At 47.2% G+C, this 26431-nt stretch overlaps 1 protein-coding gene across 4 annotated transcripts in view; it reads left to right on the forward strand.

Annotated features, from left to right (window-relative positions):
* The first annotated feature begins 1441 nt into the window (after nt 1-1441).
* Nucleotides 1442-26431, forward strand: part of Sgsm1 (small G protein signaling modulator 1) — an 85422-nt gene continuing 60432 nt past the window's right edge. For 3 of the 4 annotated variants that reach the window (XM_063226028.1, XM_013141830.3, XM_063226029.1), the window contains exons 1-3: nt 1442-1615; nt 1697-1740; nt 25165-25240. In XM_063226028.1, coding sequence (XP_063082098.1) covers nt 1597-1615; nt 1697-1740; nt 25165-25240 — 139 coding nt within the window. In that variant the 5' untranslated portion in view covers nt 1442-1596. The remainder of the gene's footprint in view (nt 1616-1696; nt 1741-25164; nt 25241-26431) is intronic. The other variant, XM_003478033.5, reaches the window with a different exon arrangement.

Here is a 26431-nt window from a genome sequence, read left to right on the forward strand (position 1 = left end):
CATTATTATTACAGTATGGGTTGTGAGGTCATGCGTGTGCCTGTTATCCATGTATGGCTAATTCTTCAATCTTTGCTCCTCTGAAACAGAGGACTTGGAAGCATTTCTCACTTCGGTTGAGCACAGTGCTGAGCCTCCTGGGTGGAAAACACTGGAGGGACAGTGTAGGAGGAAGCAGCCCCTTACTGGTTCCAGCTGCTACATCATTGGTCAGTGGTGTCCTTGGGACCCTGGCTGAGAGGATAGAGGTCAGTGGCAGAATTCTCAGATTCTGAGGAATTCTCTGGGTTCCAGGTAAGTTGATTTCAGGTAATGATGCGCTAGTAGCAACCTTCAAGTCCTGGCTGACAGGAGCTTCCTACTGAGGACAAACTCCCGGCAGAACCGTACTCCTCTATGACCTGCATTTAGGGGGAGGAGGCACCTATGTTTTGGCATTTGATGGATGACCCCGTGTGTCTTGGCAAGCTCTCAACAAATAGTAATAAAGGACAGCGCCTGCCTGGCAAGCACAAGGGCCTGAGTTCAATTCCTTGTACCAAAGGGTGGGGGGAGAACACTAACTTGTCTTAAAATTGTAGGGGCTGAGAGTTTAGCTTAGTGGCGCAGTGCATGCTTGGCAAGTGTGAGGTCCTGAGTTTGATTCCTGGTACCCCGGGGGATAAAAGAAAAAAAGAATGGTAATAAAAATAGCAGCTGCAATTAACTTTTATTGTTGCTGGCATTTCTTCCCTGGGCCTGTGCAGACAATGTCACACTGAAGTATCAAGTCACTTTCACCCCTTCTACGGCCATTTTAAAGACACTAAAACTGAGGTTCTGATGTTAATAATGCCCCTACCATCTTCCATTACTGGCACATAGCAAACCTTCAATAGTTTCTTTCCCAGCCTCATGCAGGTGTAGGACAGAGGGCGCTGGGCTAGTGGGAAGGAGGCCAGTTTGAGGGGAGAACCCTCCCTCCGGGTCTCAGCCAGCAGGCAGTGTGATGCAGAGTGAGGCTGACAAGCGGGTCTCCATGTATGTCTCCACCATGTGGCACAAGCTAGGCCCTCTCAGCACTGATCCTTCACTAAGGAGGAGGAGGTGCCGCCCCCACCCCCGACGTCTGTGCCCTCCGCTGTCCATCACGCTCGGCACTGCTTTTCGCGGTTTCAGAGGGTCTCTGAGGTGAGGAGGAGCTAGAGCTCACCCCGCCCCTGGCGTCGCACTCTCAGCCATTCATCGAATTTAATCCCGCCAGCACAGCTTCAGAAATTGGCTGGGCAGAGCAGGAGGAGCTTCCTATCCCGCCTCCCTGTGACGTCAGGAGCACTTCCGTCAATCACCATTGGCTCCGTCCAACGAGGCGGAGAGAAGGAGGAGCTTCGGCGGGCCCCGCCCCTCACGTCAGCACCCTACTCCGCCCTCACCTCTGTCCCGCCCCGCGCCGTAGTTCACGGAGTGAGGGGAAGAGCCGAGGCCGACTCCGCCCCTGACGTCACGCCCTACGCGGTCCCCCGCGCTCGGCCCGCCCCGTGCGGCTGCAGTAGTTCGGAGTGGAGAAGCAGGTGTAGGATCCGCTACCGCTGCTGATAACTCCGGACTCCGCCAGCCATGACTTCGGCCCCTGCGGGTAAGGACAGGCTCGGGGCGGCGGGAGGGCAGCCAGGCCGCTCCCACCACACGGCTGACTGGCTTTCCTATTTGTCCCCAGAGGCAGAGACCCGGCAGAGGTTGCTGCGCACCGTGAAGAAGGAGGTCGGTGCCCGTGACCCCGGGGCGGGGGCGACCGCCGCCTGCGGGGAACGAAGCTTCGCAGAGGGGCGGCCACCTCAGGGGCGGGCTCTCCCGTGGGCGTTGCCTCCCGCAGGCCTGGAGGCGGGCGGAGCTTGGAGGGGGGTGTCCGTGGGCGTCGGGTGGGGGAGGGGAGCCCGGTGGTTTTAAGCGGCGTGGGGAGGTGGAGACCGCGCGAGGGCCGCTCTCCCCAGCTGTGAATATAGCGGGCGGCGTGTGGGTGGGACTCAGTGAAGGGTCTTCCTTTAGTGTTTACAGCCGTTGCCCTCCCAGGTTGTTGTAGAGGAGGGGAGAGTTTATAGTGACCGGGGCAGTAATACCATTTAGGTGCTTGTACTCAGTGAGAATGTGTATATGCACACACCTGTGGCTGTGTGTGTGTGTGCGTAATGCATGTGCGACTTTTTGGAGATGTCCAAGTTAATCTCTATCATGTGTACGTGTATCTGTGTTTAAATTTTTGAGCATGAACTTGTGTATATTTATGTGACGCATAAGTGTGCTGAATGTAAGACTAAGGCAGTGACCGTGTGTGTTTACATTGTCCACTCCCATCCCTCCGCCTGAGACACCATTGCTGCTGTCTGCGTCTTTTGAGTCTTCTGCTCGGAATGCATGGCTGTAGTCCTTGTGCACAAGCCTGCTCTCGGTGCTTGCCTTCCTGTCCGTTCACAAACGTGTGTTATGCTTGGCACCACTGAAATGTAGAGATGTCCCTTCCTGCAGGGGCAGCCAGCCAGAAAGGGCAGCCTCCAGGCTGCGACCTGTTGCTGCCCCACCCCTCACGGGAAGCATGTACAGTCAATGTTTATGTGTTTCTGTGTGTGTCTCCCCCCCCCCCTTTTTTTTTTAAAGAATCGGCTCTACAACAGACTTACATTCTGGCATTTTTTTAAATAAGGAGCCATATGGCATGTATGGGATTTCTCAGCGTGGAAGTTTTCAACTCAGCCCTTCTTTTTAATGAAATGGTTGTTCAATTGAAGAGGCAGCAGCTGTAGACAGAAAAGAGTATCAAAAGTCATCTAGGGAAGGTTCTGGCTGAGTTCCTGGTCCTAGCTCTGCTAGCAGCCCCTCAGAACCCTGCACAAGTCTAGAACTCATTTCTCATCTGTAGAAGGATGCAGAAGTCCTGATTTCCCAGATCTGGTGCCTGACAGTCTAGGATGGGTGCTGGGTAGGCATTGCTCCTAGTGCCCAGAGCGCTGGGCCTGTCTCCTAGAAGCAACCAAGTTTAAGGCTGAGACCCAGCTTTCTCCTGGCTTGAGGGCTGGAGCTAGCTGCTAGTCAGATAGACCTTTTGTTACCCTGCTTGAGATGGGTAGATGCAGAACCTTGCTAGAAGCAGATATGTTAAACTCCAGGATCTAGAGTCAGATGGCAAGTTTCTTGGTTGCAAATTCATGGCTTTTTCTAAATTCTACATTTATTGAGGCCAGTTATTTCATTAATGATAGCTTCTATTTACAGGTGGAGAGCTATGTACCTTGCCCTGAGTATTCCTTGTGAAGTTGTCTCCATTTTATAGACAAAGAAATTGAGGCTCATGGAACGTGAGCAGACCATGAAACCAAGAAGGAGAAAAGTCAGGAGTTACCTTCCAAGTCTGTCTGACCTGAGAGCTTAGCTACAAAATGTGTCCATCCATGCCTATACAGAGCCACAGCCTTGGGATGTCAGTGACATAATTGTCATTGTACAAATGAAAGTATCCTGGACCAGAGAGGGTAAGAGTTGTTTCTAGGGCACAGAATGGGTGCCAGGGACAGGTTAAAGTCTGTCATCTTTGAGCTTCCTATTGAGCACTGAGTGTCCCTGAGAGCTTAGTGACAAGTCTGTGCCCTTCAAAGCAGACAGCCTCTGTTATTTCCTTCTCTGCTCACTTCTGAGGGCAGCAGGGATTCAGGGGTAGGATTGCTCCTGTTTAGCTCACCTCCAGTGGAACGGGACAGCTTTTGCCTTGAAATCTGAGAATCATGTCATTTTTTTATTTTCTCAACCCTCAAAGTCCAGAGGAGTCACATTTCTACCGGTCATAGCCTCATACTCCTTTCTGAAAGGAGTACCTTAGTAGTCAGTTTCTGTGTTAGATAAGTCAGGAATATGTGCAAGCTTGGTCTGAGCCACTGCACCCAGTGCCCAGGTGTAAGAAGGTGTTTGGTTTGATGCTGAAGGTGTGACTGAGTGATAGAACACTTGCCTGCAGCACTTTCCTAGCACGTTAAAGAGTTTGAGCCTCAGCATCAAATACACACACACACACACACACACACACACACACACACATACACACGGTGCTTGGACTTAGAGCAGAGTTCAAATCCTGGATGCAGTTCCTTGTGTGTGTCTCATATTTGCCTGGGCTTCTCCAGAGCAGGGTTTGTGTGTGTGTATGTTTTCTTCTCTTCTCGGCCACAGTAGAGAGCTGGAGACAGTATGATTTCCTACAGGTAACTCCAACCAGCTGTACCCTGGCTCCTTTCTGGCACTCTTTAATTCTGTTTTGGTTCCTAGAGCTAGCAGGGACTGGCTTCCTGTTGTCATGACAACAGCCATTAAGGGAGCCAGCCACATGACACTGGTTGATAAAGGAAGCAAAGTGACTAACTGCCTTGTTTTTCTGCCTCAGCCTAGGCTTCTGGCAGGGGGTAGCGTTCCTCTTAATTGAAGGGGCAAATGTGAGTGTTTGAGACCCCAGAAAAGGGATATGGAGAGGCAGCAAGTCCAGCAAGGGAAACCACATTTATCTCTGAATCCAGCTGGAACCACAAAGACTGTGGAGCCATAATCACAGCTTCTGAGTGGAGTGTATCTGGGGAGGTGAGCCGCCTGCCCCAGTAGGGGAAAAGGAGATGGGGAGACAAAGTCAGGGCATGCTGAGACTGGGAGAAAACGAAGGAAGCAACTGATGTTGCAGTGGGGATACCATAGATTTGCTCTAACTCAGTGCTCTTAATGCAAGAAGAGGGTACAGCTCTACCAACTCCACTTTCAAATTTGTTTGCCGCATAATATACAGATTGCCCACATTTAATTTTACATTTTAGGTAGAGTGTGGTGGTGCATGTCTGTGGTCCCAGCTACTTGGAAGGCTGGGGCAGAAGCATCACAAGTTTGAGGCCAGTCTAGGCAAATTAGTGAGACCATGTCTCACAATAAAAAGCTAAAAGGAAAAAGGTTGGGTACTCTATATCTATAGATAGAGTACTTGCATAGTGTAGGGGAGACCCTGGGTCCAATCCATCACACACACACACCAAAAAAAGCCTGCATTTCAGATGAGCAGTGAATAAGTTTTCAGAATGAATATGCATTGCTAAATCTGGCAATCCTACCCCAAAGCACATTTGGCAATGTCTGGAAACATTTTGGTTGTGGGAAGAATCCAGGGTTGCTGCTCAATATGCTCTGATGACAGGGCACCCCTTCTGCTACTGCCTTCACCCTGACCACCAAAAAGTATCTGGCCAGAGTGACAGTACTGTCCCTTATGTGAAATACTTAGGATCAAAACATTTTGGGTATTCCCAGATTTTTGACATATTTGTATTGTGCATACTAATGGAAATAGGACCCAGGTCTACCAGGGAAATGCATTCATACTTCATATGAACCTGGTTTCTCTAGCCTGGAGTAAATTCTGTACAGTGTTGCCAACATTTGAATGTGACCCTTTGCATGATGTGGAATTGTCAGATGTGGAATTTTCCACATGTGGCGTCATCTCATGTCACAGTCAAAAAGGTTTTCAGTTTTTGGATTTTTGGATTAGGAATGCTCAACTAGTCCTGTGAAAGGTACAAACATATGGTCAGCTGACAGTGTGGACCCAGTGTCCATGGTGGCCCTTTGTTTCTCCAGCTGGTCTGATGCAGATTTCCTCCGTTTAAATACCTCTTACTGCTTTTAAATTGTTTTGTATGCACATTTGGGGTCCAGAGGGGCAGCAGGGACAGAGAGAAAGGATCCTGACTCTTTAGCTGTCATCCAGGACAGACTTTGGTGTGTCTCAGCGTCTTTGCTGTGCAGTGGCCATAAGCTGTGGGAGGGAGATTGGGTTCTGTGTTGCCCAGTTCTTGCCTGCTCTGGAAGGTTACTCTGTGCTGTGTATTGTGCCCAGGGCATCCCAAGCATTGCCTCCATCCCCCCTGAAAAAGTCCCAAGAGGAAGAATCATCTCCTTTACTTGATATGTGAAGAACTAAAGGCCCAGAGATGTGAGCAGCCAGTTTCAAGGTCACATAGCCAGGCTAGTCTAGGACGAGGTCTTGTGACAGAGGGCAGTGATAGGGAACTGTGAACTTCAGACAAGCTCTGAAACACAGTTTAGGATTCCATGTATGGGAGGCAGATGAGGCAGGAAAGTCCACTTACCTCAGCTTATGCAGGGTTGTGACTGCCAGGCTACAGCACGTGGGTTTGCCCCCAGCAGAGAGCAAGGAGCTGTAGAAGATTTGTGAGCAAAGGACAATTTGGTTTGAGTTGTATTTCAGTAAGTTTCAGGTGATAGCAGTGAGCAAGGTGAACATTTTCTGCCAGTTTTTAATTTCTTTTTCCTTTCTTCCTCTTTTTCATTCTTTTTTCCACAAGTATTTACCAAGTATATACTGTATCTTGGGCCCTGTTCTAGAAGGTGCAAGTTGAAATGTGAAATGAGGAGACTCATTACATGATCTCATATGTACAGTCTAATGGGGATACATATTGCTGAATGTCGTATCTTAAAGGTAACAAGCGCTATGAGGCTCATAAAGGCTGGAGCAGGATAGGAAGGGCTCACCAGAGTGGTGGTCCCGGTGGCTTCTTGATAGGTGATGCTTGAGAAGATACTTGAAGAAAGGGAGGAATTGAATTGGACACATGCAGGAAGGGTGTTAGCAACAGAACAGCATGGACACCATTGAGGCCAGAGGGGAGTGAACAGGGTAAAGGTCAGAGAAAAAACTGAAAGGTAATTGTGCAGGAGTCTGGTGGCCCTTGAAAACTTTTTGCTTTTACTATGGGTAAGATGGGAGCTCTGGGTGGGTACCGTGGTGCATGCCTACAATTCCAGCATCCAGGGGTGTGGTGCAGGAGAATTGCCACAAGTTCAGGGCCAGCCTGGGCTATGTAGTTCAAACCTAGCCAAACTACATTGTGGGACCCTATCTCAAAACAACAACGACAAAAACCATAGGAGTCCTAGTGTAGTTTTGAGCAGGCAAAGAATCTAAATTTGTCTGAGACAAATAGGGAGGAAATAGAGGCGTTAGGTCATGAGGCCAAAGAGGAAATTTCTGCCTTGTTTGTTGGGCTTTGGACTGGGAATTATATTTCCTTGACCCTGCTTCTGTTCTGAGTAATGACCCAAGAAGTGCTTGCTATCAAATGCAAATAGGCATGTGGGGTGGCATGTAAGGAGCTACAGGGTTGACTCAGACTGTGGGCCTGAGAGCTGGAATCCTCCTCATGAATACCACAGCTCCATCCACTCAGAGGATGCATTTTGATGCATCCTCTGAGTGGTCAGCATGGTGGTCTGCTTTGGCATTGTGGGGTTCTGGAAGCTGTGGAAAGTACTGAGAATCTGCAGCAGGCTTGGTACCCTGGTTCTCGGTGGCCAGGGTGGCAGGAAGAGCCTGGCTTTCTTGCTTCCTTGTGTGTCCCTTGCTGTACAGCTCATGAGCTGCTCAAGGAGCCAGGGGACCATCATCCCCTGTGGGTCCATGTGCAGGTGCAAAACCCTGAGTGGGACATGAGGAGGCCTAAGTCCTTGTTTTACTTCTTCCCCAGCATCCATGTGGCTCAGACAACTGCATGGTTCTCAGAGCTTCAGCTCCTCTGACATGGTTGATACCACTTTCTTAGAGTTAAATGTACCCTGTTTTTCTCTACCCTGAATTTACTGCATTTGAATTTAAGACGTAATAAAACTCGCTAGCTAATAAGGCTTTCTGGAACCTTCACTCTGCTAAAGGAAATCCAGAGCTCAGCTAAAGGCATCTTAACAGATTTTTTTTTTTTTTAAGGAAAAACAGCATATAGTGAGTCTTTTGTAGAGATGCCCTCATTTAACTATCCCAGCGCCCTGTGAAGCAGATCAAAAACTTCCTCTTTTGGATAAGGAAACTTGGGCACCGAGATGGCAGGTGATCTGCCTGAGGGCATGGAAATTGTCAGTGGCACAGCATGGTGGTCTGGCTCCAAAAGCCTTCTTTGCAATACTCTGGGGCTAAACTCTGAAGCCTACACATGGTCTTAAGCTGTGCCAGGGGTACAGAGTGGGGCAGAGGTCTGGCTTTGGAATCAGACAGCCACAACTCAAATATAGCGGTGTCTTTAGCAGTGTGTGAACCTCTCACTTGATAGGCGCCTCATGGGTCCAGTGGCAGCAAGGGTGTAGTCTCCCACCTCAGCTTGTCTGTGCTGTTACTGCTTGGCTGTTGGCATTTCTCATAGAGGGGTCTTCACAGTGCTCAGCTTATCCTGCTAGGAGCAAGATGGACTCAATTACGGAAGGACACTTGGCAACTTCTCTGGTCACAGCTGAATGTGCCAGTACCCTCTGTAGGATCTCCCTGGGGGGAGCCTGGGCTGGGGACACTAAAGCCCCAGAGAAGTGCTGTGGAATGAGTGGCAACAGGAATTTCTTGAGGTCCAAAGGCACAAGCCCTCTAATCAGAGTCTGAGGGGCTTGGCTGGCTGCCTTCCTGTCCTGGGAGGTCTCTGGGCTTCCCTCTGGGTCTGGTTGCCCATCATTCCCCAGAGACTGTCTCTTGGTCTGAGGTGCTCTGAGCTCCTTGTGCACCATCTGCCAGCTAAGTTACTTTGAGCCCAGGGCTAAGGGGCTGAGAGTTCTAAATGCAGATGTGGCTGGTATAGTTTTTTCCTTTTTGTTGATCTGAGAAGATGGTAGATGCAGATCTTTATGCTTTTTTTCTTTGCATGTGTTTTGTACTCAGGTTGTGAGTTTATTAAGGATGGAAGCAGTAAATTATACATAGTTTAGAAGTTAGAATTACAGCAACTTCCACTTAATACCAATCTAAGTTTGCTTTATGTCACTTAATCCACAAAATAATCTTCTAGATACAAGTAGCAGCTGTTCTTTACTGACAGGGAAATTGAAGCTCAGAGAAGTTAAGAAACTGAACCAAGGAACACAGTGAAGAAGCAGAAGAGCAGGATACATTCAAGTTAAACACTAATAAAACTCTAGAATAGTGATGGTGAACCTTTTAGAAATTTCACTGGTAATAAATAGCCTGCTACAGTGTGCATGCCATAGGTTTGTCACCACTAAACAAGAAATAAATACAAAGGGGACAGAAAGGATAAATAAATTTATTTAAGTATTTGGGGAAATTTAGGGTGTTCAAACTTCAGGTACAGTTGTATCCAGGTGTTCCAGTGATGTCTGTCCATCTCTCTCTGCTGTCTTCCTCTTGTGATTGTTGGCTTTATGCTCGGTATTCTCTGTGGTCGAGATAGAGTGTCACCCAACTGGGGAAGAGAGCTTCCCCTGTCTGATGGTTCTAGAGCAAGTTTTAGGATTAGGTCCCTCTGGCTCCATACTGCTTTTGTGCTAATCACAGTGGGTGAGATTGCTCCAATTGGTCAGGCCTTGGAGAGAGTCAGCCCTGCAGGTAAAAGGAAGGAACAGCAGTGCAAAGCCAAGGGGAGAAGGCCAGGCAGGGAGACAGACAACGAGGCAGACAAACCACAGGTGACCCCCTTAAGTCAGGGTATTTGCATTTGGGGCTTAGCCTTGAACAGAGAAGGGATCCCCTTCGCATTTGTGCCTGCAGGGGTCCCAAATGCTGCTTGTGAAAGATCAAAGTGTGTAATCTCTGAGTTGTGGAAACACTTTGTCCTTGTACCACACAGAGTGTCCTCAGCTTTCATTTGTACTTTTAAGGAGTCCATAGCCCAGTTACCTACACATGGCACAGAATCACTCTGAGTATGAGTCAGCTCCAGCTGCTATAACAAAGTAGAATGGATTGACTCTTTGTTTTTGGGTTTTGTTTTGTTTTTTGAGGCAGAATCTCACTGTAGTTCAGGCTGGCCTTGAAGTAGCTATGTAGCCCAGGCTGGCTTCAGACTCTCTTATGAGGATCTCCTTGCTTTAGCCTGCTGAGTGCTGGGACTACAGGTATGTACTATCATGCCCAGCTTGATTTGGCTCTTTTTTTGTTTGTTTTGTTTTGTTTTCTGCTTTTTTGAGATAGGATCATTGTGCAGTGCAGGCTGGTCTTGATCTTGCAAGATCCTCCTCCTGCCTCACTCAGCCTCCCGAGTGCTGGGTTACAGGCATGCGCCACTACACCTGGCTTTGACTAGTTTTTGAGGTACCAAAATTTATATTTCACAGATCTAGAGACAGGAAACTCAAGCTCAGGATTACTAGCAAGGCCCAGTTCTGGTGAGGGACTTCTTCCAGGCTATAGACTTCCACAAGGGCTCCAGAGAGCTCTCAGGGGCCTTTTAGAAGAGCATTAATCTGCTGGGCGTGGTGGCTCATGGCTGTAATCCCAGCACTCAGGAGGCTGAGGCAGGAGGATCATTGTAAGTTTGAGACCAACCTGGGCTACAAAATGAGCTCAAGGCCACTTGAACTGCATAGCGAGACCCTGTCTCAAAAAGACAAAAAAAAAAGAGCATTAAGAGCATTAATCCCATTCAGGGAGGCTTCAGCCTCGTGGCCTAATCACCTCACTAAAGCTTTCTATACCATGGCTCCGAGGTTAAGATTTCAACCCCTTTGGGAAGGGTGATAAGCATTCAATCTGTGATACCTTTAAGAGTGGCATGATGTTAAAGAGTACAGAACAGTCTCTTTTCTCCTAATTCTTAAGCCAAAGGGTATTCTAATGATAGCCTCTACTAACTCATAATTGTATTCTCTTAGCACCTACTCTATTCCAAATCATCCCTGTCCAGTGTGTTAGCCATTAGTTACATTTCAGGTGAGTTAATTTTAAAGCACATGTAATGCAGTTTTTCAGTCATACTAGCCATGTTTTAAGGGCTTACCAACCACATATAGCTAATGGTAGCGTATGGGACAACACAAGTGTAAAACATTTCCAAAAAATTCTGTCATGTTACACACATTATACGCATCTGTAAATGTTTACATACTTAGTGTAAAAGTCTCAGCACAAAGGGCTTTCAACTTACAGAGGGGTTCTGTTTATTACAATGGCATTATTTTTTGTTTTGTTTTGTTTGTGTGGTACTGGGGATTGAACCCAAGGGCTTCAAGCTGAGCTACATCTCCAGCCCTTTTTGTTCTTTGAGACAGGCTCTCGCCCAGTTGCTAAATTTCATAGGCTGGGCCTGAAGTAAGACCCTGCCTCAAGCCTCCTAGAGTCTAGAATTACAGAAGTGCACCACCCTATCTGGCTGCTACCTTGTTTTACACGTGAGTAAATTGAAGCCCAGAAAAGTGAAGTGACTTGCCTAAGTCTGCACAGCGTGAAAGAGATGAAAGCAGGGTTGGAAGCCAGTACTGATACAATGTTAGATTGCTGCCTTCCAGGTTTAAGGAGGGTGGTTTATTTTGGGGTGTTTAAACAACCATCTTAAGAATTTCATTTCTTATTTTTCCATGGCTGCTCAAAGTTTGGGCAATCTTTGGAGAAATGGACTTGCTTTAGACTCTCTGTGCGTCTTGCTCATTGACAAGGTCTGTGAATCTGAAGACAGTGTGGTGTTTTTCGGGGAGTTGGATGCATTCAGCAGTGGGCAATACCCTGGCTGGCATGCAGGGTTTGAGCCAGGAGCAAGAATCATCATGGCGCCTTTCTTGGGTAATGGAGTGTAGCAGGGATCCCCCCAGAGCTCCACCATCTCCATTGATGCCTGCATGAAAGTGGGCCTGATGCCAAGATGCCCCAGGGAATGCTGCACAAGCAGGTCCTTGGACAACCTTGTCAGAATGCCTGGAGCATCTGTGCCTGGCAGAAGGTACTCAGCTCTGACCCTCCTTCCCAGCCACAGAATGTCCCTCTTTCCAAGTAATGACCAGGTATCCTGTCCTCGACGATTAGGGAGCAATGTTGACACCTGTTTATGGTGAGCAATTAACAGGCCAGTCTGGCAGCTGCTGAACTAGAGGACTTTGTTTCTCATTAAACCGCAGCACCCACATTCAGGGCAAGTTGGGAAGAGGAACTGGGAAGGGTTCTTCTAATCATTTTCCCTTCCCTCCCACATCCACACACCACCTTAGGGTGTGGGACCCACTCCCTGTCTTTGCTGTCATCAGCTATGGTGTGTGGGAGTGACAGGAGAGGGGCATGTGCCCTGAACCTACATGGGATCCCCCTCCCCAAGGATTTGCTGAGAGTCTGCTGTAATGGGCTGTAGGGACACAGTGGTGAAAGCACAAGTGGGGTCCCTGCCCTCTTGGAGCCACAGTCTAGAGAGGAGGGACCAACCATGGACAAGCAAACAGATGGAAAAATAACATTGATTCAGTAATGGATGAGAAAGGGAGAAAGAGGGTTTGGGGTACACTAGGGTGGGCTTCTCGGAAGAGCTGTTAGCTAAGCTGTTAGTTTAAAGACGAACAGGAGCAGCTATGGGAGAGTGGAACCGGCAGAACAGGGTACTGAGGAAGGAAGTAGTGTGCCACTTTTAGGGAAAGCAGGGGGCCAGGGAGTGAGCAGGAGAGGGATGGAGACACGTCAGAGACAGACAGGGAGAGATGACCCCCCCCCAGGGCCCTGAGTGTTCCCCCAGGATTCTCCTTGGAGAAGCGGCAAGGAGGGCTTCTGAGTTGTCCCACCTGACACTTTTGTGAAGACCCAAACTCCTTTCCAGGTCATGCTGCACCGAGTCTGTGGAGAAGGTGGTTTGGAAGCAGGAGCTTTGCAGAACACTTGGGCTCCCTGCCTGCATCCTCCCTGGTTCAGAATGAGGAAAATATCTTTGTCTCTGTTTGATAGACTTTAATCACTTATTTGCAGTGCTGTGAGGCAGGACTCATTGAACCCAGGCTTGTGCATGCTAGGCAAGAGGCCTACAACTAAGCTGCACTCCCAGCCATAGTCTTGATTTTATTAGAGCAGCTCTAAGTTCATGGCCAAATTGAACAGAAGGTATTAGAGATTTCCTGTAAATCCCCACCCCTGCGCGTGCACAGCCTCCCCTGCTGGCCTCTTCCTTCCGTGGTGTGTTTGTTATAATTAATGAACCTGCACATGGAGCCCGTGGTGTATATTAAGGTTTGTGGTTGATGTGCATTCTGTGGGTTTGAACCAATGTATAATGTCATGGACCCACCACTGTCACTGAACATTTTCAGTACCCTACAAATCCCTTGTGCTCCAAGTATTCATCTGTGCCTCTCCTACCTGCTGGGGGTGGCTGATCTTTTTACCATCGCTGTAGTTTTCCCTCCCAGAATATAGAACCCTAAATGTGCAGCTATCCAGATTGACTTCTTTTACTAATAGGCATTTAAGGTAGGGCATTTCTTTCTATTATCACAGTTCTTTAGAACTTACCTGTGGCAGAGAGAGGGAGGCCAAAAGTGTCTGGTGAACTGGGAGAAGCAGGCCATGAAAACCAGTGGCTCAGGGCAGAGTGGAGCTGGCAGGTGCTACTGGCCATTAGTTCTGGGAGCAGGGAGCTAGTTGTGATCCCAGTGCTTAGTGCAGTTGGCTGAGGGTGCAACACACTGGCTACCTGGCCGTCCTGTTGCTAGAGTCTACCTGGTGCAGCCGGGGGCACCAGAGCAGAAAGTTTTGATTCCAGCCTTGGCCTTTCCACAGACCTGATGACACTCCTGTGCATCTTGGGCTCATGTGGGCAAACCTTACATACAGGAAGCATCCAGAGGTGTTTATTGAATCCACTCTACTATGTGCCAGGCTTGGTGTGGGATCAATAGTCCTGGATTTGGATCCCCACTCTGCCATTCCCAAGCTGTGTGTTCTATGGCAAGTTGCTTGACCCAACTGAAGTTCAATTTCCTTGTCTGTAAAAGGGAGCTATACTCACCTCACTGTACTACCTTGAAGATTAGATGAAGTCATGCCATTAAGCATGGCACCAGCACATAGTGAACTCTTTATAAAGAGTACATGCTGAGGGGCTGGGGATTTAGCTCAGCGGCATAAGCGCCTGCCTTGCAAGCAGGCAGTCGTGAGTTCGATCCCTGGTACCGATAAAAAGGAAAAAGACAAAAAAAAAAAAAAAAAAAAAAAAAAATTAAAAAAAAAAAGAGTACATGCTGATTATTTCAACTTAAAACAAGTGTGCATTGCTTTTACTGTGCAACAACTACTGTATTAAGTGGTTGAGATACACAGAGCTCTCTTCTGTATTGAGGGGCATGGATTTCAAGGCCCCCTGGGGTCCCAGAATCGGTAGATGCTCAAGTTCTTCATAGAAAAAAGGTGCAGATATTTGTAAGACCTGTTTCCGTTCTCCTGTATACTGTATCATCTCTGGGCTACTTATAGTGAAACAAAAATAGTCGTTATACTGAAACATTTAGGGGAAAATGTACGTGTTTACTAAAGTTGAGCCTTTTCCAGAATACATTCCATCCGTGGGCAGTTGAATCTGCAAATGTGGAACCCTTAGATGTGAAGGGTTGGTTTGTCATCTTGTACCTGTGAGACAAAATAGTGTCACCTATTTTGCTGATGGAAAACCTGAGGCTTACAAAAGGCACCTGGGTTGCCCAAGATCATGTATGCAAGATCTGAAATTCTAGAAATTGGATTCCAGAACTGAGTGCTCATAACCAAGTAGCAGGGGTGATACTAGGAGCTCAGAGAAGGGAGATCCATGAAAACCTTGGTGTGTAGCTCAGGAGGGGATGAGGACAGGGCATGTGATTCGGCTCTGGGAGGACTGAGGGATTTTTCCAGAACTGGAGCTGGTGATAAGTGTGGGCAAGGGTCAAGTGAGGGGCTTGCAGGAGCCACAGCCCGGTGTTAGGGTCACTTGGATCACACAGAAGGAATGGCAAGTGTGACAAATCTCAGGATGGGGAGGGATAAGATTCAGCAGGAAAAGAAGATGAAGCCACAGCATGGAAACAGTCACTATCTGCAGAATGGCCCCCTCCCTCCTGCTCTCCTTCCCTCCCTCCCTCCTTCGGGTCTGTCTGTGTGTGTGTCTTGGAGTTTCCCAAAATAGTCCAGTTCCCACCCCCACCAGCCCCTCCCATCTGTTACCTATGCATGCTTCACCCATAACAAATTTAAAAATTAACCACTGTCAGTTCTTTCCATGTAATGCTTTTCTCTGCCACATCATCCTTACATCTGTCTCTTTGGTAAGCTCCAGGGCAATTTTGTGAAGATAATTTCAGAGGTAAGAGAGTAGATTTTTCTTTCTGCTTTAGAGTTGAAAAAACGAAGAGAATTAATTTCTACTTGTATTTCAGACCTCGAAACATCACCACCTACAGCAAGTCCTCCCTGACCACCTCTTCTGTTATTTGTTCTCATAGAGCCATATTGTTTGCTGCAGAGAGCCAGTCTCATATGGTCAGTTACCCTTTGTGTGGCCTAGTTTATGTCTTTCGTATCTCTGGCCACGTAGGAAGCATTCCAGAGATACTGAGTGATTGAATGACACTGGGGTCATGTGATAAGCGCTTGGAAGGAGGTGCTAATGGGACAAATGAAAAGGCAACGTACTTGTCTACCCGCCTTGGAGAACCCAGAGAAGCTTCCAGAAGGAGGTGGTATCTTAGTTGAAGTTTGCAGAGAGGGGACCCTGGTTGAAGCCACTGGAGATGAGCCATGGCGATGTCATCTTTGAGAACCTGGTCTGAGGTTCAGTGAAAAGAGAGGCCAACTGGGAAGAGTTCTGTACCAGACACAAGAATCTGAAGTGCCTTCCAGCAGGCAGAGTAGTTATAACCTGCCTTCTGTCAGCCCCTTACTCTATTGGTTGCCAGGCGGCCTTTAAGTCACACCCACACACACACTTGCCCCACATGCTGTAAATTATTTTTAATGCTACCCTGTAGGGCCTTCTTGGCATCCCAATTTAGCTATTTATCTTCTTACATTTCATAGAGATAAGAGTCGGGATGCCTGGGGCTGCATTCTATAAACAGCCAGCCCTGGCTCAGCATTACCTCCTGCCCATCACTCTTGGGCCAGGTGCCAGCCATCTGAGACACAGGTGGGGTGTAGAGCAGTGACTTGAGTGTAACATGTGTGGCCTGAAGAAACAGAGGACAGCTCTGGTGACTTTAGTAAAGGCCTGCTTCCTGGGTGCCATCAGCCCTGCATTCAGTACTTTTGACCAGTGGTCTCTGTGGGCTAAATCCAGCCTGTTGTGTCCACCTTTAAGCTGAGAATGATTTTGTTTTTAATTTTTTAAATTTTGGGAGAGTTGTGAACAGAAAAATACTGTGACCTAAACTGTGTGTGGCCTAAAAATAGCTTCACAACATTCAACAAGTAAAAATAATTTGCTGGACATAGCGAATAAAAATTCAGAATGCCTAGTTAAATTTGAGTTTTAGAGAAATAGCTGGTATCCCACACCATACTCCATGCAGTATTGGAGACATGCTTTTACTAAAAATGGCTCTTTGTCTATCTGAAATTTAGATTTACAACCATCCTATATTTTCTCTGGCTGTCCTACCCCATACCCTGAAAGATTTGCTATCTGATCTTTATAGGATAGCTGCCAGCCCTGGCCTTGCACGTGTCAGCAGGGTCAGGAAAGAAAGGAACCCAGGACACTGCTTGTCCAGAGCTTCCTAAGCGTAAGCTGCTGTTGTTAACATGATCAGCAGGACTCACCGGCATACATTGAGCACCTGCTGTGGTAGGTTGAGGTCTTCATGGGAAAGGTGGGCATTAGGCAGGTAAACCCAGAGCTGTGTGAAGAGGTGGGTCTTGATACAGTAAGTCCTATGGGAAAGGGCAAGCAGGGTAAAAGCGTAGCAGTGGCACATTAAGCTGGTCAGCAAGCCCCTCTGTGGAGGGACATGTGATTAGATCCTGAGTGAAGGTGTGAGGGCCAGGGCATCCCGGGGCTCCCACAATAGCCCTGGAAGGTGGTGTGGGTACCATCCCTGTTTCACAGTGAGGAAACTGAGGTCTGAGGTCATCCCACAAATAGCAGAGCAACCTGGGTCTTGAGGGCTCCCAGTATCATGATCCTGCTTGTGTCCTGGAGTGCCTCCTGGGTTTGGTGCCAGCTGTGTGCTGAACTGTGTTGACAGTCTTCTGCTTGCATTTTTTCTTAACCTTTATGACAACTCTGCAGGCTGGGGTGTGCCAGTCCTGCCCAGGACTTAGAGGAATAAACACCACCTGGTGTGAAGAGGCAGGGAGGCTTAGTGAGGTGGCAGGTCTCAGGTGGGGAGTATGAAGGTACCTCCTGTGAGCAGGTAGCAGATAAGAAGAGGGGAAAAGACAGACAGGTGAAGGAGCCCCAGGAACCCCTTTTCCTGCTTCATAAGCTGGCCCTGATTTCCCTGCCTGGGCTGACTCCCTCCTCAGATTAATTCTCCTTTTGTGCTGTTTAAATATTTGGACAGGGAAGGGCTGGTCTCTAAATGGAGGAAGGGCATGGCTGGGGAGTGGGTCAGTGTTTATAGGCTGGGCATGGAGGAAGCCACCTGAGCCCTGACTTGCCTACAGGCAGGAGCTCTGGGAAAATGGCCTAGTACTGACGGGCTCCTTGGCAGCTGGCCAACCACTGATGTCTAGGATCACCACTTTGGACCAGGCCAGGAGACTCCATGTCTTCTCAGGCTTGCTGCCATCGGTTAGGTCCCTGATGCATGGCAGGAACTCAATAGTTATCAATACTTACATCACTCATAGGAGTTGAGATGCTGTTGTCATCTTCGCCATCAAATAAGTTTCACACAATGCGGGAACTTCTGGGCCCTTAGTCTCTCTCAGCTGCCTCCTAATACTTTGTCCTTCAAGTCACAAACTGATTCTAAAGCTCCCCATTGTGGGAGGAATGCACGTTGATGTTGCAGGTCCCCTTGGATTGGAATCTGGAGAGGAATACAAGTTTCCTGATCACTTGCACCTTGGGACACCCCCAGGAAGACCCTACAGGATGGGTTGACAGTCTTCTCATGCCAACCCTGGTCTCATGATCTCCAGTTCAATGTTTCATTTAGTTCCCAACCTAGGACCTGAGAGACCCCTTCCTACAGGTTCCCAGCACCTTGATTTTCCAGGTGACTGACTGGAGCTGGAGGCAGAGTTGTAACACAAGACAATAGAAAGGCCTAGGTTCAAGGACCTGCTGTGCCTTTTTCTAGCTATCTGACTGGGAAAACTGCATAGGCTCACTAATCTTCAGTTATACTTGGATTTTTTGGGAGTGCTGTGAGTCAAAACCAAGGCTTACCAATACTGACCACATGCTTCACCACTGAGCTATGTCCCTAGCCATATGCATCTTTAAAACAGGGGTAATAGTGCTATCAAGGGATTGAATGAGATGTTCGGTACCAAGCACCTAGGATAGCAAAAGCATTTGACTCGAAATGGCCTTTGAATTCTGAGACAGGGGCCCTGGATCTGCCTCCTGCTGCCTCTGCATGACCTTTGGCAGATTATCTTCAAAAACACACAAAACAAGTGTCCCTTAGTTTCTCTGCTTGTAAAGTGGAATAATTTGGCTATTTCATCTTTATTAGGATTGTTATGCTTATATATAGTTCCTGGAGCATAGTGACTGCTCAAAAATAGTGAACTTTGTTATCAGAAAAGCCCTACTGTGTATGAGCACTTACATCCTGTAGAAGTGTCACTGCAATCCCAGGGGACCCGCTTTGCAGAAAAGCACACTGGTACAGTGGTGTGTGATCTGGCTGGTGTGTGAATGCAGGTCTGTGTGGCTTAGAAGCTTGTCACCACTTCTCTGTGCTCATGGAGCCTGGCAGTATTCCTGAACTGAAGTTTGAAAAATGCTTGGGTTTCAGTGAGCCAGGAGCATGCCACCATTACTGTCCCTAGACCACCTAGATTTTGGAGATAGGTATTCTTCAAAATGCACAAAGTGCAAGCCTACTTTTGGGAGTCTGAGAGGATGAGAATGAGTAAGCTAGATTTTGGATCTTCCCTGGCCCTACACCCCCTGCCCCTGCTACTGGTCTAGTTCATCCCTATGTGGGCTCCACCTCAGAGTGAGCAGCAGCTTCTTTGTTCCCGCCTGGAGACAGTGTCTCAGTCTGAGAGAGCCTCTTTCTTCCCTGTGTGGGAGGCTGCCACCCCCATGGCTCGTCATCAGCCTTTTTAATTTCCTCTCCTGGCCTCAGGCTGCCAGCTTGTTATTAACTTCTGGTAGGATAGTCTAGCCAATTTCAGGGAAACAATGCAGGTGGAGAGGGGTCCTCACTTGCACTCACCCCTGGTGCTACATCTTCATGTTCATCCCTCATGCTATCCCAGATTCATTCCCAGATGAGAGGCTTGAAGCCAGACAGCAGCGGGCTCCTCACTGCCAGCAGTTCCAAGCTTGTGACCTGAGGAGAAACACTTAACTTTTCTGAGTTTCCACATTCACAGCCGTAATCACAAACTTCACTCTGCAGGCTTTGGATTTGACATGTTTGTGTATATAATCAGGATACCGGTAGACCATAGTTTCCACCAACTGAGCACAGCAAGGAGAGTTTAGTAAAGGCAGTATTCACTAAGATCGGGGAAGAGTGCTGGGAGTCTGTAAGGCAGGATATAGCACCCCATTGCCATTAACAGTGGAAAACCAGGAGTCATTAAAACCCTTAGTTCTGAAGGAGTGAGTGAGAGAAGTTACCAGAAGGGGACTAGCTTTATATGGAGAGATCCTAGGCAAGAGCTCTGGTTACTAATTCCCTTTCTAAGCTTGAGACACTTCTGATTTCATATCCACCCATTCATGATAGCCTACAGAAAATTGGAATTGATGATCTTTACTTCAACCCATCTATGATGAGCCAACATCAAACTAAATGGACAAAAAAATTCATTGACAAGAAAGATTTGTGCTAATATTGTTAGGACAATTAAATGCCTATATCTTGTACTCTGAGTAACTAAAGTTAACAATACACTATCTTGTTTGGAAATTTCGTGGAATTTTCTCTTTAAGACAAAAAGAATATATACTTCTCATTGGTCTTGATAAGGCTGACACTGCAGGACAACATGCAGGAGCTCTGTCTACTGCACAGCATTTCCCTGCATCTTTTTTTTACCTCATCTAGCAGGGATCACTGGACTAAAAGCCCCTCCAGGACAGAACAGTGTCCCCATCTCTGTCCCTGCCCACACCTGACATTTGACATTTAAGATCCGATAAGAGGCTGTCCTCTGCCAGCTGCCCAGCTGAATTCAGGGGCATTTGTGCATCTGGGCTTTCCTGACTGCTGCTTAGCAGTCCTGGGTGGAGATGAGGTCGGCATGCAGGAGGCTTATGAGGCATATTAGAATCTACACCCAGCACAAATGTGTAGAAGGGATGTTGACTACTGTGTTGTCTAGGTGGAAGCCTCAGCCATCCCTGAGAGGTGGCCTGCGAGTAGCGGGAATGGCTTTTATGAGCTGTCCTGAGAAGGAGCACAGCTGCAACATCTTTATACCCAACATGCACCAGACCTTAGATGTAGGCCACCCTGGGAAGACTAAGACCTACTGGAGGTGCTCGATACATGAAGCCACCCTCTGTCTCCCACAGAGTGCCAGCTGAATGTGTCCAGCTGCTCTACCAAAGGGATAAGGATGATGATAATGACAGTGCTGATGGTGGGTATATGAGGCTGTTGTTTCAAAGTGCACAAACTAGGCAGCTTAAACAAATTCATTGTCTCACATTTCAGAGGTTGAAGGTCTAAGATCAGGATCAACCAACTAGGGCTGGCTCCTTGAGATCAGTGAGAGACCAGTTTTCTCTGGCCCTTGACTTGTGGATGGCTGTCTTCCTGTGTTTTCACATGTTCTTTTCTTTATGTGTGGCTGTGGCTAAATTTTGTCTTCTTAATTGTATTAGATTAGGATCCATCCTAATGACTTCATTTTAACTTAATAACTTCTATAAAAATTGTGTTTCCAAATACATTGTAAGCTAGTAGGTGTTAAGACTTAAACATACGAATTTTGGAGAGGGGAGAAAACTCATCCCCTCCCAGGGGAAGAGAGGACAAATTGCAAGATGTTACTCCCTCAGGTGGGAATGAGGTTTCTGTTAAACTTCACCTTAGAGACAGGCTTTCAGCAGGTAGGAATGATAGGGAAAGGAATAGAAGAAGAAGCTACCCACAAAAGTAGGGATTGAGCAGCTAGGTCTTTGAAACCAGAGTAGTAAATGGAGACCATGAGGGCCAGTGCCAGCCTGAGAACACCTGCTAATTGGTAACAGAGACAACTTAACAAGGCTGACTCCTGCCCTCATTTCTGCCCTCCAAGAGAGATCTAGGGATGTGCCATGAGTCCTGAGGAAGCTCAGAGCTTCATTTGTGGATGTAGAACAGATGGAGCCTGGTGTTCTCACTATAGGAAGGACAAAGGGAACCAGCAGGGGCCTGCGTCAGAGCCTCTCCAGAGGGTGACAGGCAGATGGCTGCCTCCAAAGAGCAGGAAGACATTGCCTGTCTAAGAAAGCACCACTCACTGGGAGGGGCTGAAGCCTTCATGGTGGTGGTGGTGAGGTGTGGTCAGCCACATTAGCACAGGCCCTGAGAGCTGGGCCACCTGGATAGGTAGGCTGGGCCATGATGCAAAGCACGTAAGCCTGGCCGAGCATCACATTCCTGAGCAGCAGACTGCTACCCCACTCAAGTCTGGCTCTTCAGTTTTTATGGAACTCAGCTATGTCTCTGGTTGCTTTCACAGTAATAGAAGGGCTGTACTGAGTATTTGACAGAAACCACATTATCCACAGAGCAGAAAGTTTACTTTTAGATCTTTACAGCAAAATAGCTGGCCCTCGCTCTGTGATTTCGGAGTTCCTGGCCCTGCAACTTGTGGTGAGCTGCTCCTTGCTCAGAGGCCCATGTTCCTTCCTTGTCATGGGGTGAGTATGGCCCTGAAACTGCTGCGATGATCCAGTGAAGTGAGCCAAGCAAGCAAGGGAGAGCTTTGTGAACTGCAGCATACAGTTGTCCCTTGACAGCTGCATGAGGTTTGTTTCTGGAGCTCCAGAAGGTTCCAGAATCCATAAATGCTCAAGTCTTTCATATAAAATAGTGTATGAGTGCATGTAATCTACACACATTCTCCAGCATACGTTTATCATACCTAATGTGCTGTGTAAATAGTTGTTACATTATTTAAATGATAATGACAAGATAAAGTCTATGCCCAGTAAAAATGATTTTTTTCAGATATTTTTGGTCTGTACTCGGATCCATAGCTGTGGATTCCACAGATACAGAGGGCCAGTTGTGTTGTGCTCTGCATTCAGCCTTCTTATAACCCCCTTCTCCTCCTGATCCAAACAAAGCCCCTTCTTTTCACAGCCTCTTCAGACTGCCTTTGGTGATGGTGTTTCCCCTGCTGTTACTTGATTTTTACCTGCATAATGATGGCTGAGGAGCAAGGAGTTGGGATGCACTAGCAAGCTGGGATTTGTTCTAGGACAGCATTGGTGTCCTCACTTTTCATTAAAATGCTGTTTCGTGTGCACATGCTGTGTCCCAGGCGCTCTGCTAAGTGCTTTGCTTGTATTGTCTCCCTTAAACCTCACCATAAGAGACAGGCTTCAGCAGGGAGGTAGGGAGTACTTACAATGCGCCAGATGCTCTTCTAGGTCGTGAAAGTATGTAGACCACTGAATGACCGAATTCCTGACCTCGTGGAACATACAGGCCCACTAAGCTGGAGAGTCAGAGGATAAAGTTAATAGGCTTCAGATGGGGTGGGAGTGAGGAATGCAGTTTGAAATAGGATGAGCTGTGTGGATTCCTGGGGGAAGAATGGTGCAGGTGAAAGGACAGGAAGTGCAGAAGACAAGGGAGAGGGTGTTGGATGCTGGTGTGTGTGGAGCAGTGACTGGCACAGTGGGTTCACTCATGAGGCCCTGTGGCTGTAATGACTTGGGCTGCTGTTACCAGGGAGACGGGAGTGATGGGAGGGATAGTAGCAAAAAAGGGACATGATCTGGTGTACTTTATTTTATAGTATGTCAGCACAGACTGTGTGCACATTTTAAAAGTTGTAAAACATACTTAATACAAAAGTTGCCTTTTTAACGTGTATCTAGTTCAGGTATGTTAAATAATTCATTTTATTATGTAGCCAATATCGAGAACTCTTTTCATCTTGCAAAACTAATGCCATGTTCCCATTAAATAATCATCTCATCGTTTTACCCTGAGCCACTGGCACTCACCATTCTATTTCCTGTCTCTGGATTTGGCCACTCTAGGTACCTGCTAAGTGGAATCACACAACAGTTGTTCTCATGTGACTAGCTTATTTCAGAGCATGTCATCTGTGTAGTAGCATGTATTAGGATTTCTGTCCTTTTTAAGGCTAAGTGATTTGCATGGGTGGGCCATACTTTCTTTGATTGCTTTAGCTATTGCAGATAATATGGCTATTAAGTGCAGGCCTATAACTATCATTGTAAAACCTCGCTTTTAGTTCTCTGGGATATGTGTCCAGAGGTAAAATTGCCAGACTATATGATAATTCTGTGTTTCAGTTTTTTGAGGAGTCACCATACTGTTTACTGTCACAACTGTACCATTTTATATTTCCACCAGCAGTACACAAGGGTTCCTGTTTCTGTATATCCCTGTCAAGCTTATTTTTTGTTTCTTGATAGTAGCCATCCTATAGGTTTGAAAAATATCTCCTTGTGGTTTTTGATTCTCATTTTCCTAATAATTAGTTGAGCATCTTTTTCATGTGCTAGTTTTTCAGTTGTGTATCTTCAGACAAATGCTCAAATTCTCTGCCTATTTCTGATCAAATTATTTTTGAGTTAGAGAATTTAGTCATATATTCTAGAAATTAATCTCTTACCATTTAAGTCATTTCAAATGTTAGTTTCTATCATTGTGACAAAAAAACCTTAGGGAATCAACATAAAGAGAGGGAGATTTATTGTTGGCTTACCATCTCATCTTTCTGAGCCTCAGTTTCCACATCTGTAAAATGGACCAATTTCATGGGCTTCACTAGGTGTTTTTCAGGCTTCCAAATGCTGCTGGCAAGCCCAGCTTGAACTTGTTAAACTGGGCAGTCTGGAGCTGTTCACAGGGCCAGTGCTGACATTGTTGGATGGTATAGGGCTGAGTGCCAGCTCTGAGAGTGCTCTGTTCTTCAGAGAATGTGGCCAAGGATCCTCTGAGCTCTCTCTTCATCTCTAAGAGGGAAGTGGAAAGAAGGGGGAGAGGGGCAGTGGACGCTGGGACTGCACCAAGATAGTGGCATGGATGTACTAAGTCTGGATGGGCCCCAGGAATGTAGACAAGGTGCTCACTGATCGGCTGAGTTAGGACCTTGCTGCCTTCACCGCTACATCAGAGCCCCGTGATGCGAAGCTGAAGCACAGTAGGGATCACCCTTCCGCTCCCTCAGCTCAGGGTTACTAAGGCCCGGAGAGAAGGGCTTTGCTTGAGTCCCACAATGACTCTGGGCAGATAGGGTCCAAAGTCCAGTGAGACAGGCGGGTGTTGGGGCCAGCAGAGGGACACTTCCATATATGGAGCCTTGGCTACCATTATGCACTATCCAGGCCTGGCACACTTGGCGAAACAAAAAGTATTGCTAATGAATGTGTACAGCAGAAAAAAACAGTCTGGATATCAGACCCAACCTGGGACTGTCTCTTCTGGGCAAGTTGCTTCACCTTGTTTAGCTTCCATTTCTCAAAACAATGGTCTAAGTCCTTTTGGCAGGTGCACCAGCAGAGATTTGAACCCAGAGATTTGCCCACTTCTTTGGCTGATTTTCTGTGCAACACTGTCTTTATTCCTTTATGGATTCACTTATTTATTGGGCATCTACTGTGTGGCAGGCACAGTTCTGGGCCCTATGGATACAACAATAAAGGCAGGTAGGTTTCTGCCTTCAGGATTTATGTTCTAAGAAGATGCAGGCATTAAGGTGTTGAACAGGCAACAGCAATGATAGGGAGTACTTAAAAGGGACTGGAAAGGGGACACAAGGGGGCTGCCTTATTTGCTGTGGTCAGGGAAGAATATTCTGCTGATATTTGAGTAGCAGCCGCCATACATGTACCATAATTAGCCACCATATGCAGAGAATCTGAACAAGTAATTAAGGGACACACATACTTAGAGAAACCTCAGACCTGCTGATGACAAAAGTGATGGAGATGTGGAAGGAAATCGGTTATCAGAGCACTCTAAACAGCCTGAAAAGGCTCTAAGGAGCAGCATAGTAGGTCTGCGCTCCGGGTCACGTTGGTTCCCTTCTCCATTGTCTCTGCCTTCTAGGTAAAGCAGATCATGGAAGAGGCAGTCACGCGCAAGTTCGTCCATGAAGACAGTAGCCACATCATCTCCTTCTGTGGTGAGTCTGGGGTCCCCCTGGGCCTGTGAAAGCGAATCCCTTTCCAGACCTGCCACAGGGAAGGTGCATCTCTGAGCCAGCATTCCCATATACTGTTTTGCTTTTGACTTGGAAGTTATTTTTGGATCCCGAAAGGACTTTTGGAGAATTTTAAAGTAAAAGTAGTGCAAGACACAGTGAGCAGTGACTTTGGACCCTGTGGAAGGATCATCGTGGGGACTAAACTTGCCCTCCTTGAGGGCTCAGTGTATCCACATCCTGAGCACTGGGTGTTTTTGCCTCTGGGAAATGACTTCTGTGCCTTTTCCTTGCTCTGCCTCTGTTGAGCACTAGATAGAGGAGAGGTGCATAGAGATATTTAACAAGAAGGGGAAGAGAACTCTGACACATTGTGAGGAGCCCCAGCAGCTGGCTCATCACAAGAGACACGGGGGGCTCAGTGTGACTCACTGCTCTTTGCACAGCTCTGTCGTAAGGTCCAAAAATACCCACACTGCCAGGTCCCACTGTGCTTTTATGGCAGCTAGAGACACGTTTTGCGTGTGCCTGAAGTCAGCATTGAGCTCAGGGTCTGCGTGTATGTATATGTGGGAGTGTTCTTTCTTGCTCCCTGAAATACTTTCTTTTAGTAATTGGAGTGTCTGACAGTGAAGAACATGCTCTACTTCCCCTCTGTGACGTTGGCCCGTGTAGAGACCTGAGCAAGGACACCTGGCCAGCCACCAGCTTCCATCCAGATGGCTGAGGGGCTACCACTTGGGGCCTAAATGCTAAGCACACTGTGCCTTGGGGCTCAGAACCTCAGTTCACCCCCTTTTCAGCCAGGCAGACTTGGGTTCGAATCTCCAGCTCTACCACTTACTGTTGACCTTGGGCAGAATCTTAATTTTTAGGTAGAGAAATTTTTTTACCCACACATATGTATGTATGTGTGAATGTACATATGTAAAAGTGTATATGTATGTGGAATATATGTTTTATATATAAGTATATTCATGTAATAAATATTTTTACAAACATGTTTTTATTTACATTGCTTTTTATTTTCTCCTGGACATTTTATTTGCAAATCAAATCATATTCATATCAGAATTTGCTAACATCCACCAATTAAAGTTTTTTTTGTTGTTGTTTTTTATTTTTTGAGGTCAGGTCTTTCTATGTAGTGCAGGCTGGCCTTGAACTCGCTTA

This window comes from Cavia porcellus, unplaced genomic scaffold (assembly GCF_034190915.1).
Source record: "Cavia porcellus strain 051 isolate PalLab524CR breed Dunkin Hartley unplaced genomic scaffold, mCavPor4.1 scaffold_16, whole genome shotgun sequence".
Classification (NCBI taxonomy): Eukaryota; Metazoa; Chordata; class Mammalia; order Rodentia; family Caviidae; genus Cavia; species Cavia porcellus.